At 46.9% G+C, this 15,358-nt stretch overlaps 1 protein-coding gene and 1 long non-coding RNA gene across 2 annotated transcripts; one reads left to right on the forward strand and one right to left on the reverse strand.

The window, feature by feature from the left end:
- Positions 1–3,787: 3,787 nt before the first annotated feature.
- LOC147986042 (uncharacterized) lies at positions 3,788–5,268 on the forward strand. The gene is made up of 3 exons (XR_015615173.1): positions 3,788–3,871; positions 3,945–3,997; positions 4,102–5,268. It is a non-coding gene; the product is annotated as an uncharacterized LOC147986042 (long non-coding RNA).
- A 5,869-nt stretch (positions 5,269–11,137) lies between these two features.
- Positions 11,138–13,143, reverse strand: LOC125538877 (BTB/POZ domain-containing protein At2g24240). The gene has a single exon (XM_048702187.2). The coding sequence runs from the start codon at positions 12,844–12,846 to the stop codon at positions 11,497–11,499; it is 1,350 nt and encodes a 449-aa protein (XP_048558144.2). The 5' UTR covers positions 12,847–13,143; the 3' UTR covers positions 11,138–11,496.
- Between the last annotated feature and the right edge of the window lie 2,215 nt (positions 13,144–15,358).

Genomic DNA, 15,358 nt, shown 5'->3' on the forward strand with positions numbered 1-15,358 from the left:
ACCTCGACGGCGGCAACAACCCGCCGTTGACCTATCCTGCGACGGGGGCCGCCCCGTCGCAACACTGACGCGCATGGGCGCCAAGGAGGTTCGCCTCCTCCTCGTCTTCCTCCTCTCGCTCATCTTCCCACTCCTCCGGTTCTCCGGCGCTTCTCGGCGTCAAGGCCGAACCCGTGGCGGAGACGCCAATCGGTCGACGCACTCGCAGCGTCGGCATCGTCATCAACGAGGGCGGCCGGCGCGCCCCCTCCTCGTCGGCTCCTCCGCGCTTCGTCAAGCCGAAGATGGAGCCGGGGCTGGCGCCGGTGGAGGCGGAGTTCGACGACGACGACGTGGTCCTAGAATGGGCACGTCAGGACTCCATTGCGATGGAGAAGGCCCGCCGGAAGAAGGAGAAGGAACGCCAGTGCGCCGCCCTGCGCCGCTTCGAGGAGCGCCGACGCGACCGCGTTGAAGACGGGGTCGTCGTCTTATGCGACAGCGACGACGACGACGCGCCGCCGCCAGTCCGCCATGGTGACGCCGGGCAGGGGTCCAGCAGGGGCTCCCGCGTCAAGGAGGAGAAGGCCGGCGACGACGATGGCGGCGACGACTTCAGCCCTTTTTTTTTAGATTAGGTTAATGTAATGAAAATGCACGAATTTTATCGAAATTTATCATGTTTGGTCGAAATTTAACTAGTTTTTATCATAACTTCGCCGAACAGTCTTTTTTTTTTCTAAATACGCGCTTGGGGGTGGCTCTGGGGACCGACGGCTGGGGACCGACTCGCCCCAGGGCTATCTTTTACATCGGCTCACCTCCAGGCGGCGCTTTTAGACGCCCCCTGAGAGCCAACGGCTGGAGATGCCCTGAGTACGTACTTTGCCTTGCACCCAACGTGCCGTCTGAAGAATGCTAATTGCCTCACACCATTAATAATAAGTACTCCTATACGGGGAGAATTCTTCGAGCATACACGTTTCAGTTCAATATAGGCATTCGTACTACGGTAGTTCAATTGTCATATACTGGAAACTATGCTGCTACACCATACATGTAAGGCCATTCAACAGGAACAACCGGCTCTTTATTCTATCTGTTCATTACCATCTTTTCTTTCTGACGTTCGTTCCAGGAGCTGAAGTGTCCACCACTCGTTTCGGCAGGGTTCCACTGTCATCATGATAACGGTCCATACAGAAAAAACGCAGCCGCCAACTGCTTAGGACATGTACAATGCATAGTTTTGAGATAATGCCTCACATATTATGTAGGATCGGATATGACATAAAGTAGGTTCGGATAAGGAAGCGGGATCCTCTTCAGGAGGCGGGTGCTTGAAGAGAAAAAATATGATCCGATGACAAAAACTGAAAAGGTCGAGTGAAAAGTAGAGATGCATGTGTATTAAAATCTTTATTTCTATTTCTTAACGAGACCCACTAATGATAGCTTGCATTGGAAAAAAAACATTAATATAGATGCCTTAAATTATTTTTTATCATGGGACATATGTATCCATATGCTATCATTGTACATGCCTTAATATAAGATGCTAAAGTATCCAAAAACCATGCGTTAAACATGAGTACCTACTCCATTGCTGGATTACTTACGCATTTGTTTTGCCTTGGCCTCGATCTGCATTTTTTTGCAGCTTTTACTCTTCTTCTAATCTAGACCATCTTTCATAATTCTAGAGGCCTTCTTTGGTTTGGAGGATTTTTGTAGGAATTTCATAGGATTGGATTTTTGTAAGAAAAATTTCTTCAGAGTCCTTTGGTTTGGAGGAATGGAATCCTATTTCTATGAAGGAATTCTTCCTATCCTACACATTTCATAAAAAAATAAACATTAGCCTAGACTCAATAGAAAAAATCCTATGAGGTGAATCAAAGAACATCTTCTTTCCTATTCCTACTCATAGGATTTGAAATATATGTATCTTATTTCCTATGACTTCTCTATTCATATGATTGTCCTACCCTATGAACCAAAGAAGGCCTAGATCTCTGCACTACGGCTCGGCCACAGGAATAAACTCAATAATTTCCTTCATCATACCTACCTTGCCAAAGTCAGACATCCTTTTTCGTGTAGCCTTTACGTCAAGTGTGTGTATATATAAATAATAAACTATAACCAACGAGTGGCCTCCAGCGGCAGTATTGCTTGGACCTGTCATGTGTCTTCCATTCCAAGTCCAAGTAGAGGACAAGATGTTGGATTGGATATGATGCGACCAGATCGAAATGATACAAGTATACTCGTTACCAACTCTAAGCCTCCTTGTAGGAATGTTATAGAATCTCTACTCTTAATGAAGCAGTTGGTAATCTCTGCCGGTTAATTTTCGTCCCACTTTTATTGGGTTTTTTTGTTCTAAAAAATCTACGAAATTTCGTAGGTTAACCAAGGACAACTCCCACCTTCCAGGTTTTTTTTCGTCCCACCTATCATGGTTTTTTTTGATACCTCGTCCCACCTCACACTGAGCCGCCACGAACCGCAAAAACCGCCCACCTTAGCCAAATCAACAAATCTCTCCCATTAATGCAATTTGCTTTAGCAAACAAATAATAGATTCTTTCCTACCTTAGCCAAATCAACGGATCTCTCCCATTAATGCAATTTGCTTTAGCAAACAAATAATAAATTCTTTCCTACCTTAGCCAAATCAACGGATCTCTCCCATTAATGCAATTTGCTTTAGCAAACAAATAATAAATTCTTTCCTACCTTAGCCAAATCAACGGATCTCTCTCATTAATGCAATTTGCTTTAGGAAACAAATAAGAGATTTTCAGGAAACAAATAATCTCTAATCTCTAATCTCTAATCTCTATCTCTAATCTCTAATCTCTAATGTCTAATCTCTAATCTCTAATAATAATAATAATAATAATCTCTACTCCTAATGGACGAGTTGATTGAATAGTCCCACCACTTTCGTCTGGTTTTTTTCGTCCGGTTTATTTTCGTCTCACATCCCACCACCATATCTACTCACGTTAATTTTTTTACCCTCACAATAAAAAGTTTCCTAACCTTTCCAAAGTTTCCTAACTAGACACGTTATAAACGGGCAGGAAATGATAGCACGTTATCAATCAATAAAATTTAGTTTCATAACAATCAATTCCAAATCCTAATTTTTCTAATACGTCGATCTTTCTCAAATCCTAATAAGCCCTCTTCCTCTTTCCTTTTTCACCGATCCACCTAGAAAAAAACCCATCAATCACGCAACCCCTCCCTGCCTCTCCCCAACTCCCCAAGCGACATCCTCTCTCCCCTCCCTGCCGTCCCCCAAGACGCCCTCGTCGGCGCACTCTTCATCGGAGCGCCGTCCGCTGGAAGCCGGAGTCGGGAAGGAGAGCAGCTACCAGCGGGGGAGACCACAAGGGAAGGTGTTGGTTCTTCCTCCGATTGATGCATCCGCTCGTGGGGGCATTGCTGGTGGGGGGCGAGGAGCGATGTTGGTGGCCGTGCTGGGGCCCGGCGGCGTGGGCGGGCGCGCTGGAACTGGTTGTGTCGATGGCGTCGTTACCGTCGGAGACCATGTTCGTGTGGGCGCTGGCCAGCGCCGGGTGCGTGGTCGGGTAGGTGCGCGTGCCTCTCGACGGTCTGCTCGACCCGGCCGGGTCGGCGGCTGTACGGCTTCTACGTGATGCGCACTGCAAAGGGCTTCCGTCCGTCGACGAGGTCATCCAGCGGTAAGGGGAAAACCCCCCTTCGATCCCTAACACTACCCCACCACAACAATCCATTGCTAAATTTTCTATGACTGTTTGGTTAAATTTGCAGGTCGGACAAGCTCGTTGGCCGCATTGGGTAGCTGCCGCCCTCTGCTGAGATTGTTCACACCATGGATGAGATCTCCAACACTGTAAGTTACTCTTCTTTGGTTACGTTTTATTTAATCTGTGTAGTTTGATGTGGGTTGGCTGATGATTGGCTAGGTTTGCTCGGTCATTGATTCGGCGGAGCTGTGCAGGGACACGCACTCAGATAGGTGATTGGATGACGTCTTCTTGCTTCTTGTGCAATAATTTGGAAGCTCTGCAGCAAAGTGTTTTCAGTTTTCTTTTACTGAATATAATTATGTATGTGAACTAGGGAGTTTACGGAGGAAGCAGATAAGGCATGAATGACGAATTATGAGCATCTTCAAGTAAGGTCTATAACACAAATGGCATCTGTGAAAAGGGAGAGAGCAGAGTGAAATGACCAAACCAGAACGGTAACATTCATTTCTGTGATTTTCTGCAGTACCTGAACACATATACTACTTTATAAAACGTGGTACTAAACGCTGAGAGTGAAGGTGCCCTGCCTACCAGAGGAATATGGGAAGGCAGCAAATAACTTGCGTATCGACTTTGAGAAAGGAGGGATTCATCTTCGTAACAGTTGCCATAGTGATAGTTATATTCTGTTGTGATTGTTAGCTTTGAATTTGAATTAGAAAGATAATGCTCTACCATTGCAGATAAACTCGAGCATCTTAATCAGCTGAACCTTGCAATTGCGCATCTGGATAGAAAGTAGGTATTGGGCAGGCCGTTGCTAAGCTTAGTACTATTTTCACTGTCGAACTTGCATATATTGAAGTCAGTTGTAGTTCCAGTTTGGAATTTAGTACCATGCATATCAGCATATTAAGAGAAGCCTGATTGGTTCCATTGATTTGCTATAGAACGTTTTATTAGACATGAAGGTGCCTGGCCTTTCTTTTACAAAAATAGGGTAAGACCTACTTTGAAGAAAAATTGCTTGTTATGTTTACGAGTGGAGCGAGAAAACAATTGCTAATCTCCTTTCATATACTCATTTTTGTAGCTTAGTTGTCCATCTACAGATATTGGTGGTCATGCCTTGCCCCTCACTTCCCTCCAAGCTTGTCGCCCTCGCCCCCCTCTTTGAGGCAGCCGCCCGCTGCTCATCTCGGTGGCGTCAGGCACGGTCGTACCCACCATGGCATCGGCGTGGCCCTCCCTGCAAGGAGCGGCGCCTCCTTGGTACGATCGCGACGCTGATTCAGCCGGATCGGCGGGGGTTAGTAGGCTCACAGGCTGGCATTTCCTCGGATGCATCGATGTTCTAATCATGATGGCATGACCATAGATCGTATGAGTCTAGAAGACTTTGGGGCGGCTCATCTGCGTGGATGGTTGTGGCTGGGCACACAATCCATTAATAAGCCTTCAAATTTTCACACAGAAGGTCCCCTCCTTTTCCTTTTTGCATTTTTTTCTTTTTATTTTTTTTTAGATTGCTTGCGTTGGCAAATGGAAGAAAGACTCAGAATCCTAGATTTCTACTTTCTATCAGAAGCTTGTAACTGATCTGTAAGCTCACCAGCCAAGCTGTCCATTTGGATTTCAGTAGATATATGGAGTATATTTACTCACATTGTCCACGACTTGTTTGAAGAAATTTCTCTTCTGATTTGGTATTGCATTGCTGAGCACTTACTATGAATTACATGCAGCATGTGTATGTTCTATAGCTTCTATTGTACAGTTTTCCTTCTTTTTTTTCAGGTTGTCCAGATGAGCACTGGCCACTGGGAAATGGCAACTTGGTTGAACTGAATCAGCTCTAATCTCCTAAATTTGTGTATTTATCTTAAAAAACACTGCAGTGCTACCTCCCCGTAGTAATAAATAAGTATATTATGAAGCTCATATATGATTATTACTATTATTTTTGCACGTTCAATCAATTCCACTGATAAATCATTTATGCATTTTTAGAACAAGCATCAAGCATCATGTGGCATTATAGTCATTGGTGAAGATTGACAATGCACTCAAGTACAAGACTTATGATGGTGTTTGGTGACTGATAAAGATGATTGGAAAGGTGCTTTCCAAGCATAAGGTGAATCTTCTATATTTCACTTTTTAATATAATTTGGCCGGTACGATGTATATTTTCTGAAAACTATATCGCCATTGTGGGTTATCTGACTAAAATTACATTTTCTGCTTGGCACTGATTCATATATATTAATATGGGCAAAGGAAATTCACAATAATTTATGTCAGTGAAAGACTTCTAAAACCAGTGAAGTGTCTTAGCAAGGATGACACGCCGTTGTGCCTCTCGGCCTGAACAATATAGCTCATTTAGTTCATCGCCACAACTGGCTACACGGCATGACGGAGCAGCTCCACATGTCCTGCGAGGACACGGAGTCAGCGTTGCACGGCCGCCGTAGGTGAGAGATCGTGCCATCGTGTCGCATGACCCCCGTCAGCTCTAGACTGGTTTGTTTGTTTCTCTCCTTTAGATGTGCAATTAGGAACGGAAAAGCCGGTTTGCCGCCAATTCATAGAAAAGGAATAGCCGGTTGTCAAACAAAGGAAGGGTGTTGGCTGGTAATTGGGACTAGGGCATTGAGATTGAAATTAACATGTGTCGTGAATCGACGAGGGTCTCACGGGTGGAACATACGAACCGGGCACGTAATTTTTTTTCCATGAGAGAGGAGGAATAATGTGAGAGATGAAGATGCATCTGTGGCTCGAGGGCTACTATTGCTTGCGAAAGCAGTGGCAGGGAGCAACCGATGGAGAAGGAGAGGCTAGGAAGGAAGAAGAGAAAGTAGCACACGATTAGGATGGGTGGCTGTGCATGGGCTATTGTGTTGTGTGCCTGCGGCCAAGCCAATTGGGAGAGAGGAAACCACCGCAGAGATAGAGGAAAGTAGCAGTCCATGCATGTTGCTCAGCATCAGGGTAAGGTGGGTAGTTTCTGCCGCTATGTCGCCGCATCGGACGACTGGGAGCAGGGAAGAAAAATTAAAGGAGAAAATATCATAGCGGAAGAGACTGGGCCCAAAAAGGGGCAAGTTCATCCCAAACTCGTTTTTGATGTTTCTGGGTCACCTCTCCGTCCATACACCGAACTAGGAACTCGCAATTGTTTCCTGTTATTGAACTAGACATAATCAGTCTATTTAAAACTGGTACAGAACCATGCATATTTTTGAGTTGATACAAAAAGACCAATGGTTTCTTTTTTGCATTATTGCCGTCCAGAGTGTAAGAGTTTCAGCCAAAACAAGTTTATGCCTAACATTTAGTTAGTAATGACTGAAATCTGTTTTCAGATTTAAGCAATGAGGATGTTAGAACTAAATTATAGTTCCAGCATGAAATTAGGTAATTTATTGTAGATAATCATAGTGGTATATTTTGTTGTGTTCGGTTTACAAGAATTAAAAATATAGAGATACTGTTGAGAAAACAAGAAGTTAAGTGGATTCATGGTTGACAAGCAAAGTTATTTTGGAGAAAGTTCCGTAGTAATGTTTACGAGCATTTAGCATGTGTGTCATGCTTGTTTTCAGTGGAATATTACATGATATGGTTCTATAGGTTTTGGAGCTTCTACTGGTGTGGGTAGTTATTTGCTTAATGGTGTAACTTAAGCCAACTGCATAATGACCTTAATATGGTTTCGCCATTGTTTTTTCTCCCGTTGTGCTTGCATGTTCAATCTTGTTATTATTGCATCTTGTGTTCTACTCTGATAGGTCATGTTTGTTTGTAGGGTGACAGTTTATACATCTAGGGAACCAGGGCAATTTGGACATGTGATATTTCCTCGAGTAAGCAAACTTCTTTTGTATGGCCCAACATGATGACCAACACCCATCTGGTTTTATATGGTGCCATTTTTGTTGTATACAACAAGCAACTATTCATTTTGTGTGCCTTGCAACAACATCATAATCTCATTAAACCTGCAATAGATCACACATTCAGTACATTTCAATTTCTAATTAGTCTAGACCGTGAAGTATCTGTTTTTTTAACATAACAGGGTTATCTGATCATATAATCTGTCACAAGTAGTAAGGGTGGGTAGATGAGAAAATTTCCCCAGATGGCAAGATATCTATACAAATTATGGAACTTGAATCTGAACATTGGAGAAGTGGACAGTGGACGAGACTACCACCGTTATATATAATTATAGTGATATTCAAAGCTATTTTTTTGTCTTAATGTAAAGTTTATCGCAGACAGACATCCACCCAGAAACACACACATGAGACATGACACACACACTTCCTTTTGGATTTGCCGGTTCTATGTTACCTCAAGAGCACAAAACTTGAGTAATTATAGCAAAACAATTCAAGGATGAGACTACGAACCAATCTGTGGGTGGATGCTTAGAGGTACTGTGGTATCTCCAGCCCATCAGGGTTCAAATCCTGGTGCTCGCATTTATTCCTGGATTTATTTCAAGATTTCTGGTTATGTGCATTCAGTGGGAGGAGACGTTCCTGTCGACGACGAGGTGCCTACGGACTTCGTAAATTTCAAAATGATATGCCGGCTTAGTCTTTCGGAGGTGCTCATAGGGGTAGGGTGTGTGTGTGTGCGTTCATAGGGGTAAGTGTGTGCGCGTGTATATGAGCGCTTGTGTTTGTACTGATGTTCAAAAAAAAATTGAAGGACGAGACTACTGGACAGTGCAAAATACCTCTTTATTCTCATATAAAGGACACATATTCCTTGCGACTGTCTTTTCATATACCATGGTATGTTCCTATTTGCCAAAGAGTTGGCAAGGTACTGGCCCAAAATCAAGTGCATTATGAGCACCCCTATTCCTAGCTGCTAATCTGGATCTTAATAATTAATGTCCATACCTTGTTAGACCAAAATAAGCAATACTTCCATTGATAGACTAAACGACTCATGACATGTGGACTAATGGACATGTCTTTTAATCCAAGGCATGGAGAACTCGGTACATGTCGAGGAAGAGGAACATAATGCCGGAGGAAGGCAATAACAAGTATCAGCTCAAGGAGTTCTTGATGGAGACGATTGGCCAGATCTTACTTGTAGCTTTTTTTGTGGGAAAGTCTTTGACTCCACATTGTTGGGCTAAGTTATGTTCGCATCTCCGTTTTGGATTAAATCAATTGAACCTATTGAAAAAAAATCCTTTAGGAGTGTGATATTAGTAGGCGCGATAAGAACGATGATGGGATGCTCACTGGAGATGAGGTCAAAAAGCTGAATACGCCAATGATACATAGATATATGTATGAATTGTACATGTACACACAAAACATACTATGACAAGTATCTCATGCCAAGCTTTAGTTTCGGTAACAGGTTTTGTTGCCCGTAGCAACACATGGCCATTTAACTAGGTGTAATCCAAAATAAATAAATTAAGCCCGTAGCAACGCACGGACGTTCTACTAGTTTCTATAGGATAGGATTTGCATAGGAAAATTTTCTTTAAGGTCCTTTGGTTTGTAGGAATGGATTCCTATTCTTATATAGAATAGGAATCAATCCTTCACATTTTGAAGGAAAAAAAAAATTTTAGCTAACACTTAACGGAAAAATTTCTATCATATGCATCAAATGACATCTTTTTCTCTATAGAAATTAAGATGCATGTCATCTTATTTTCTATGATTTTCTTATTCTTACAACATTTCTATTCTATAAATCAAAGGAGGCCTAAAAAGCAAAAGCTCGCCCACCTGCACATACATGCTCTCTCGAGCAGAGCTAAGTAAAGCGCAAATGAAAGATTACAGACACTGCTGCTTGGAACAGAGCCTGTGACTGCCTCTGAAGAGCACAGCAGAAACCAGGTCGTAGTTTGGATCTGTTTCTAAACTTTTTAAAAACGAGTAAAACTAACATATTTTGTTATTTTTTTTAAGAAAGAAACACGTGACAGAATGTGTATGTGAAACAGATAGGGGCACCGTTCCAATTCGGCATTGAATATTGTGGCCGACATTGCTGAGCACTAAACAGGACAGCCAAATCTGTCCTCGAGTGAGTCACCAATTCTAAAATGCAGGCCCAAGCACGGCTCAGATGGATATGATAGTACGGCGTACGGGGCCTCCTAATTAAGTGCAGCGAAAGATATCCTTTAGCATTCACAAAACATACTTTGCTGAGAATCAACCTTGTGATGATTTTGACAGGACAACGCCTGATGCCGACAACAGATGTTCCGACGAGAAGAATTAGAAGGGCAAGAAAAATCTACTGGTGATGGCATGCGTAGCATCTCTTGGCAAACCCTTTAAAACGTACGAAATTGTAAAATAACCGTTGATTTACAGTTTTAGATGAAAAAAGTAACCTGAATAGAACTCGTAAACGACTCCCACCTGTAAAAAATTTAAGAGGCGCGAAAAACATCCTGCCCAAACCTATGAAAACAAGGATTTTGGGGCCAACCCGAGGGTGCCCTGTATATGCGAAAGATCATTGGCCGGAGTCCAACTGCCATCGAAATCTTCATGGCTCGCTCCCGACCGCCGCCCCGTTCGTCCCTGGCCGCCGCCCTGCTCATCCGGGAAGCCGCCCCACCCATTCGGGCCGCCGCCCGTCCGTCCCCGGCCGCCGGAGGTAGGGTATGAGGAGGTGGAGGCACTCGAGCTGGAGAGACCAGAGCTCTGCGCTGCGGCAGGAAGGGAGCGGAAGAGGAGATGAGCGGCGTCGCGGTCGGAGGAGAAGACAGAGAGGTTGTCGGGGACGGCGAGTGGAGACCGGCGACGAGAGCATCAATCTCCGTGACGGTTGGCGTGGAGATGTTGGGGCCCGTGCGGAAGCGGATCACGGCGAACCGTGGGGCTGATTGCGGTTGGCGGTGGCTCTGCTGGTGGTGCGAGCGGCAGTGGGGGTGGAGAACCCCAGTCCGGCGGGCAGAAGGGGCGGCAGTGATTGGATTGACGCATGGAGGCGATGGGGCGCGTCGAGAGAGGCACGGTGGGGCGGCGGCGCATCGAGGGAGGATTGGTGGCGGGGTGCGGTGCGTCGAGGAAGGCGAGGTGGCAGGTATATTTAGAGAATATTCTTTTTTACGGGTTGATTATACGAGGATCTGTTCGACTGCAGCTAAATCGGTCCTTAAAATACGTTTTTCTCGGTCCTTATAACGGCTTTAAGCGTTCGTGTTATAAGGGATCTGTTAGAGATGTTGTGATGCCCGTATGTACTCTCTCTGGTCCTTTTTTACTTTGCATATAAGAATTATCTGAAGTCAGACTTCATAAAGTTTGACCATATTTATATGAAAAAATATCAACATTTACATGCTAAAGTTGTACAATATAAAAATTAAAGTCATGACACATCTATTAATATTGATTCCATATTATGAATGTTGGTATTATTTTCTATAAAAATGGTCAAACTTTACAAGGCTTGATCTTAGACAAATGTTATATGCGACCTAAAAAGGACCGGGGGAGGGAGTACTGGTCGAAAATTTCTCTTTTCTGGGTTAGAAACCAAAGCTTGCGTACACTCTACCACTCCAGTTAAGATTGATCGAAAGCTACAGTGTACTGTGATGAGTAATCATCATCATCAGTTAGGTGCAACCATTCCTTCTGAATACTACTGTAGTAGTATCTCTTTTCTTCTGTTGAGTGAGCGCAACAAGTGCAGTACGACTCAAGTCACGGCGAGCTGAGCAGAGCAACGCGGAGCAGACTGGCGGTCAGATGATCGGCGGCGGCGGCGTCTCCCAGACGTCGAACACGTTCTCCTCGTTGTGCAGGGCGAAGAGGCGGTCGCCTCCGATGGAGAAGTCGCAGATGGCGCCGCCGTAGCTCCGCCTCAGCGTCGACGTCAGCACGTGCTCGGGCCCGCTGAACACGGAGATGCTGTCGTTCATCGACGAGAAGAGCTGCCCGCCGTGCGTCGCCAGCTTCGGGTAGCAGCTCTCCTCGCCGGGCGCCTTCCGGTTCATCAGCTTGCTCCGGGAGCTCCACCGCACGGCGCCGGCGTTGCTCCTCAGGTCCAGGAACCCGAGGTCGTCGTACTGGTTGATGACGCACACGGACCGCTCGTCCTCCATGGCGATGGCGTGGAGCACGCGCTTCTCCTCCAGCGACGCGGCCGTGCCGGCGTCGGACCACGACCAGGCCACGCTCTTGTCCCGGAAATCCAGCAGGCCGATGGAACAGTTGTCCGTCTTCGGGAACAGCGTGGCCACCATGAGCGCGTTGGTGGCGTCCAGCCACTGGAGCCTGTCGGCGTCGCCCAGGGCGCAGCCGGGGGGCTCGTAGAAGAAGTCGGCCTGCTCGCCGGTGGCGCTGTCCCAGACGCCGACGCCGTACTCGTTGAGGCGGCCCTTGCAGCTGGCGAAGATCCTCGAGTCCCTGTCGAACGCCAGCGCGCCGGCGGTGAAGGACTTGGCCTGGCGGTCGTGCTGGACGCGGAAGCGGTGGCGGAGGTCCCCGGAGACGGCGGAGAAGGCGGCCATCCCGCCGTCGCACTTGCCGAGCCGCTCGCGCGCGGCGATGAGGAGCGTGGACGCGTCGAGGTAGGCGACGTCGTTGACCTGCGAGTGGTCGAGCGAGACCGGGCGGCGCTCGTCGAGCATCCAGTTGTAGACGTGCACGGCGCCCCCGTGCGCGACGCAGCAGCCGCCGTCGGGCGCGGCGCGGACGGCCGTGCCGTCCCCGGGGGCGCGGCCGGGCACGGAGGACGCGAGGCGCAGGCGGTCGCCGTCGAAGCTCCCCCAGCGCGCGGCGCGGACGTGGTCGAGGAGGCCGTAGTAGAGCGCCTCCCGGTAGAGCAGCTTCTCCGGGAGGTGCGGCGGGACGTGGAGGCTGCCCGTGCGGAGCAGGTCGAGCAGCACCGCGAAGCACGCCGGGTTGCGGTCGATGAAGTACTCGGCGGCCGCGTCCTCCCCTCCGGCGCAAGGCACGTTCCAGGAGGCGTCGAGCAGCGCGCCGAGCATGGAGTCGCGGCCGGCGTTGGCGAGCGTGGTGGTGGTGGTTTCAAACGCCTGCCCGCCCACGTTGAAGCGCACGCGGCCGCCTCGTCCCGGCCTCGCCGCCATCGAGCCGCCCGACCGACCGGGCCGATCACCGCGCCATTCGCTCTCCCCCAATCAACCTCGATCGGATCGATCCCGCCGGCGAGAAGAGAATCGAGTGGGGAATCGTGTCGCGGAGTTGGGGGGTTGGGTGGGGGGAGCGGATTGGGAGACTAGTTATGCGTAGTCTACGCGGCCTTGATTCGCTGCTGTTGTTTTTTGTCGTGGCGGAACGGACGGAGGGGAGGGGGCAAGAGATGGTGCTGCTTGCTTTGGCGTGACGACTGACTACGGCGTTCATACTAACGGATGACAAGTCACAAGTCTCCGCTTCTCTCCGGAGTGGAATTTTTTGCTCCTGCCTGAATCTAATGCAATCGTACATTACATGCCTGTCTTGTCGAACGCGCAACCTTTTCATCAATCAGAAAGGAAAAATAAACTGTGGAGAAACTTGTAGTCAATGTACGGTATTGATATTTGATAATCTAAGCAAGAGGATGTGAGGAGAAGTCGCCGCGCAGTCGTGGGTTCGAGGCAACGCCACCACGTACTCGGCCCGACCTGAGCTGAGCAGCCGTTAGGCTTAGACCGGCGCACGTTGGGACGGTACAACACCACCACGTGCTGGGCTCGACCCGAGCACCAGTAGGCGCAACTGCCCAAACGTTGGCGAGTACCGACCTGACATGGGCGAGCATCTCCAACTCTGCTGGGAGAATTCAGCAGGACGACTCTGCCAGATCCAATCATCGCAATCGCACGGCCGGCGCGGAATCTTCCTGCCTGCCTCTGTTTTTTTGCTTACTTTCTGCTGGCCTATTTCCCCTCTATTCCTGCTCCTGTCGGGATCGTGGCCGGGAACTGGCACGGCGACTCGGCGGCCTGCACTGCACGTTTGCTTTCCTCTATGCGGTGGTTAGGGCTTTTTGTAAACAGTCTTGTTAAGTCGACTTTAATCGATCTATATCCATGAGATATTACATTAAGATCTATATTAAAAGAAATATTCAACTATTTTTATAAACCATGTCATTTGACTGAAACTTGGTTAAATCTTGGTTAAATCTTAGTCGACTGAGACCTAGCTATATCCTTTTGTAAATGTAGATTCCATGGGGATTAATGGGAGTATTACGATACTGCTCGTGTCAATCAATTGTCATTTCACGGTACGCTGAAGGCTAACCTACCTTCGGCTCGGCACGTAAGAGCATACCGGATAACCTCGCCGGCTGCATAATTCCGGCCCATATAGCGTTTTTGCGTGTTTTGTGGCTCGAATAAGTACGCTATATTTAGCCCGTTCCGTAAAAATTATATGAGTGGCCCACAAAAACGCCATCCGTTTGCTATATCTACCAGACGACATGCGATTTAGGATTCCTTTCTCTCATTTCTTCCGCCGCCTTCCTTTTTCTTTCCAGCGATTTCACCCAGTGGAGAGCTTTTCTCCGATGAGTGATCGCAGGATCCACACGCGAGCATGGTGGAAGTGGTAGTGGCGGGTCGCCGTCGCGCAAGATCTTCTGCGAAGACGCGGAGGCCAGCAGCTCCCTCCGCCCCCTATCAAAGTGATAACCCACAAGTATAGGGGATCGCAACAGTTTTCGAGGGTAGAGTATTCAACCCAAATTTATTGATTCGACACAAGGAGAGCCAAAGAATATTCTCAAGTATTAGCAGCTGAGTTGTCAATTCAACCACACCTGAAAACTTAATATCTGCAGCAAAGTATTTAGTAGCAAAGTAATATGATAGTAGTGGTAACGGTAGCAAAAGTAATATTTTTGGTTTTATAGTGATTGTAACAGTAGCAGCAGAAAAGTAAATAAGCGAAGAACAATATATGAAAAGCTCGTAGGCATTGGATAGGTGATGGAGAATTATGCCAGATGAGATTATTCGTGCAATAGTTATAACATAGGGTGACACAGAACTAGCTCCAATTCATCAATGTAATGTAGGCATGTATTCTGAATATAGTCATACGTGCTTATGGAAAAGAACTTGCATAACATCTTTTGTCCTGCCCTCCCGTGGCAGCGGGGTCCTATTGGAAACTAAGGGATATTAAGACCTCCTTTTAATAGAGTACCAGACCAAAGCATTAACACATAGTGAATACATGAACTCCTAAAACTACAGTCATCACCGGGAGTGGTCCTGATTATTGTCACTTCAGGGTTGCCGGATCATAACACATAGTAGGTGACTATAGATTGCAAGATAGGATCAAGAACTCACATATATTCATGAAAACATAATAGGTTCAGATCTGAAATCATGTCACTCGGGCTCTAGTGACAAGCATTAAGCATAGCAAAGTCATAGAAACATCAATCTCAGAACATAGTGGATACTAGGGATCAAACCCTAACAAAACTAACTCGATTACATGATAAATCTCATCCAACCCATCACCGTCCAGCAAGCCTGCGATGGAATTACTCACGCATAGTGGTGAGCATCATGGAATTGGTGATGGTGGAAGGTTGATGATGACGATTGAGGGAGTCCTGGACTAAGGGGTCCT

The sequence above is a fragment of the Triticum urartu genome, chromosome 2A (assembly GCF_056163025.1).
Source record: "Triticum urartu cultivar PI428250 chromosome 2A, HENAU_Tu73, whole genome shotgun sequence".
Classification (NCBI taxonomy): domain Eukaryota; kingdom Viridiplantae; phylum Streptophyta; class Magnoliopsida; order Poales; family Poaceae; genus Triticum; species Triticum urartu.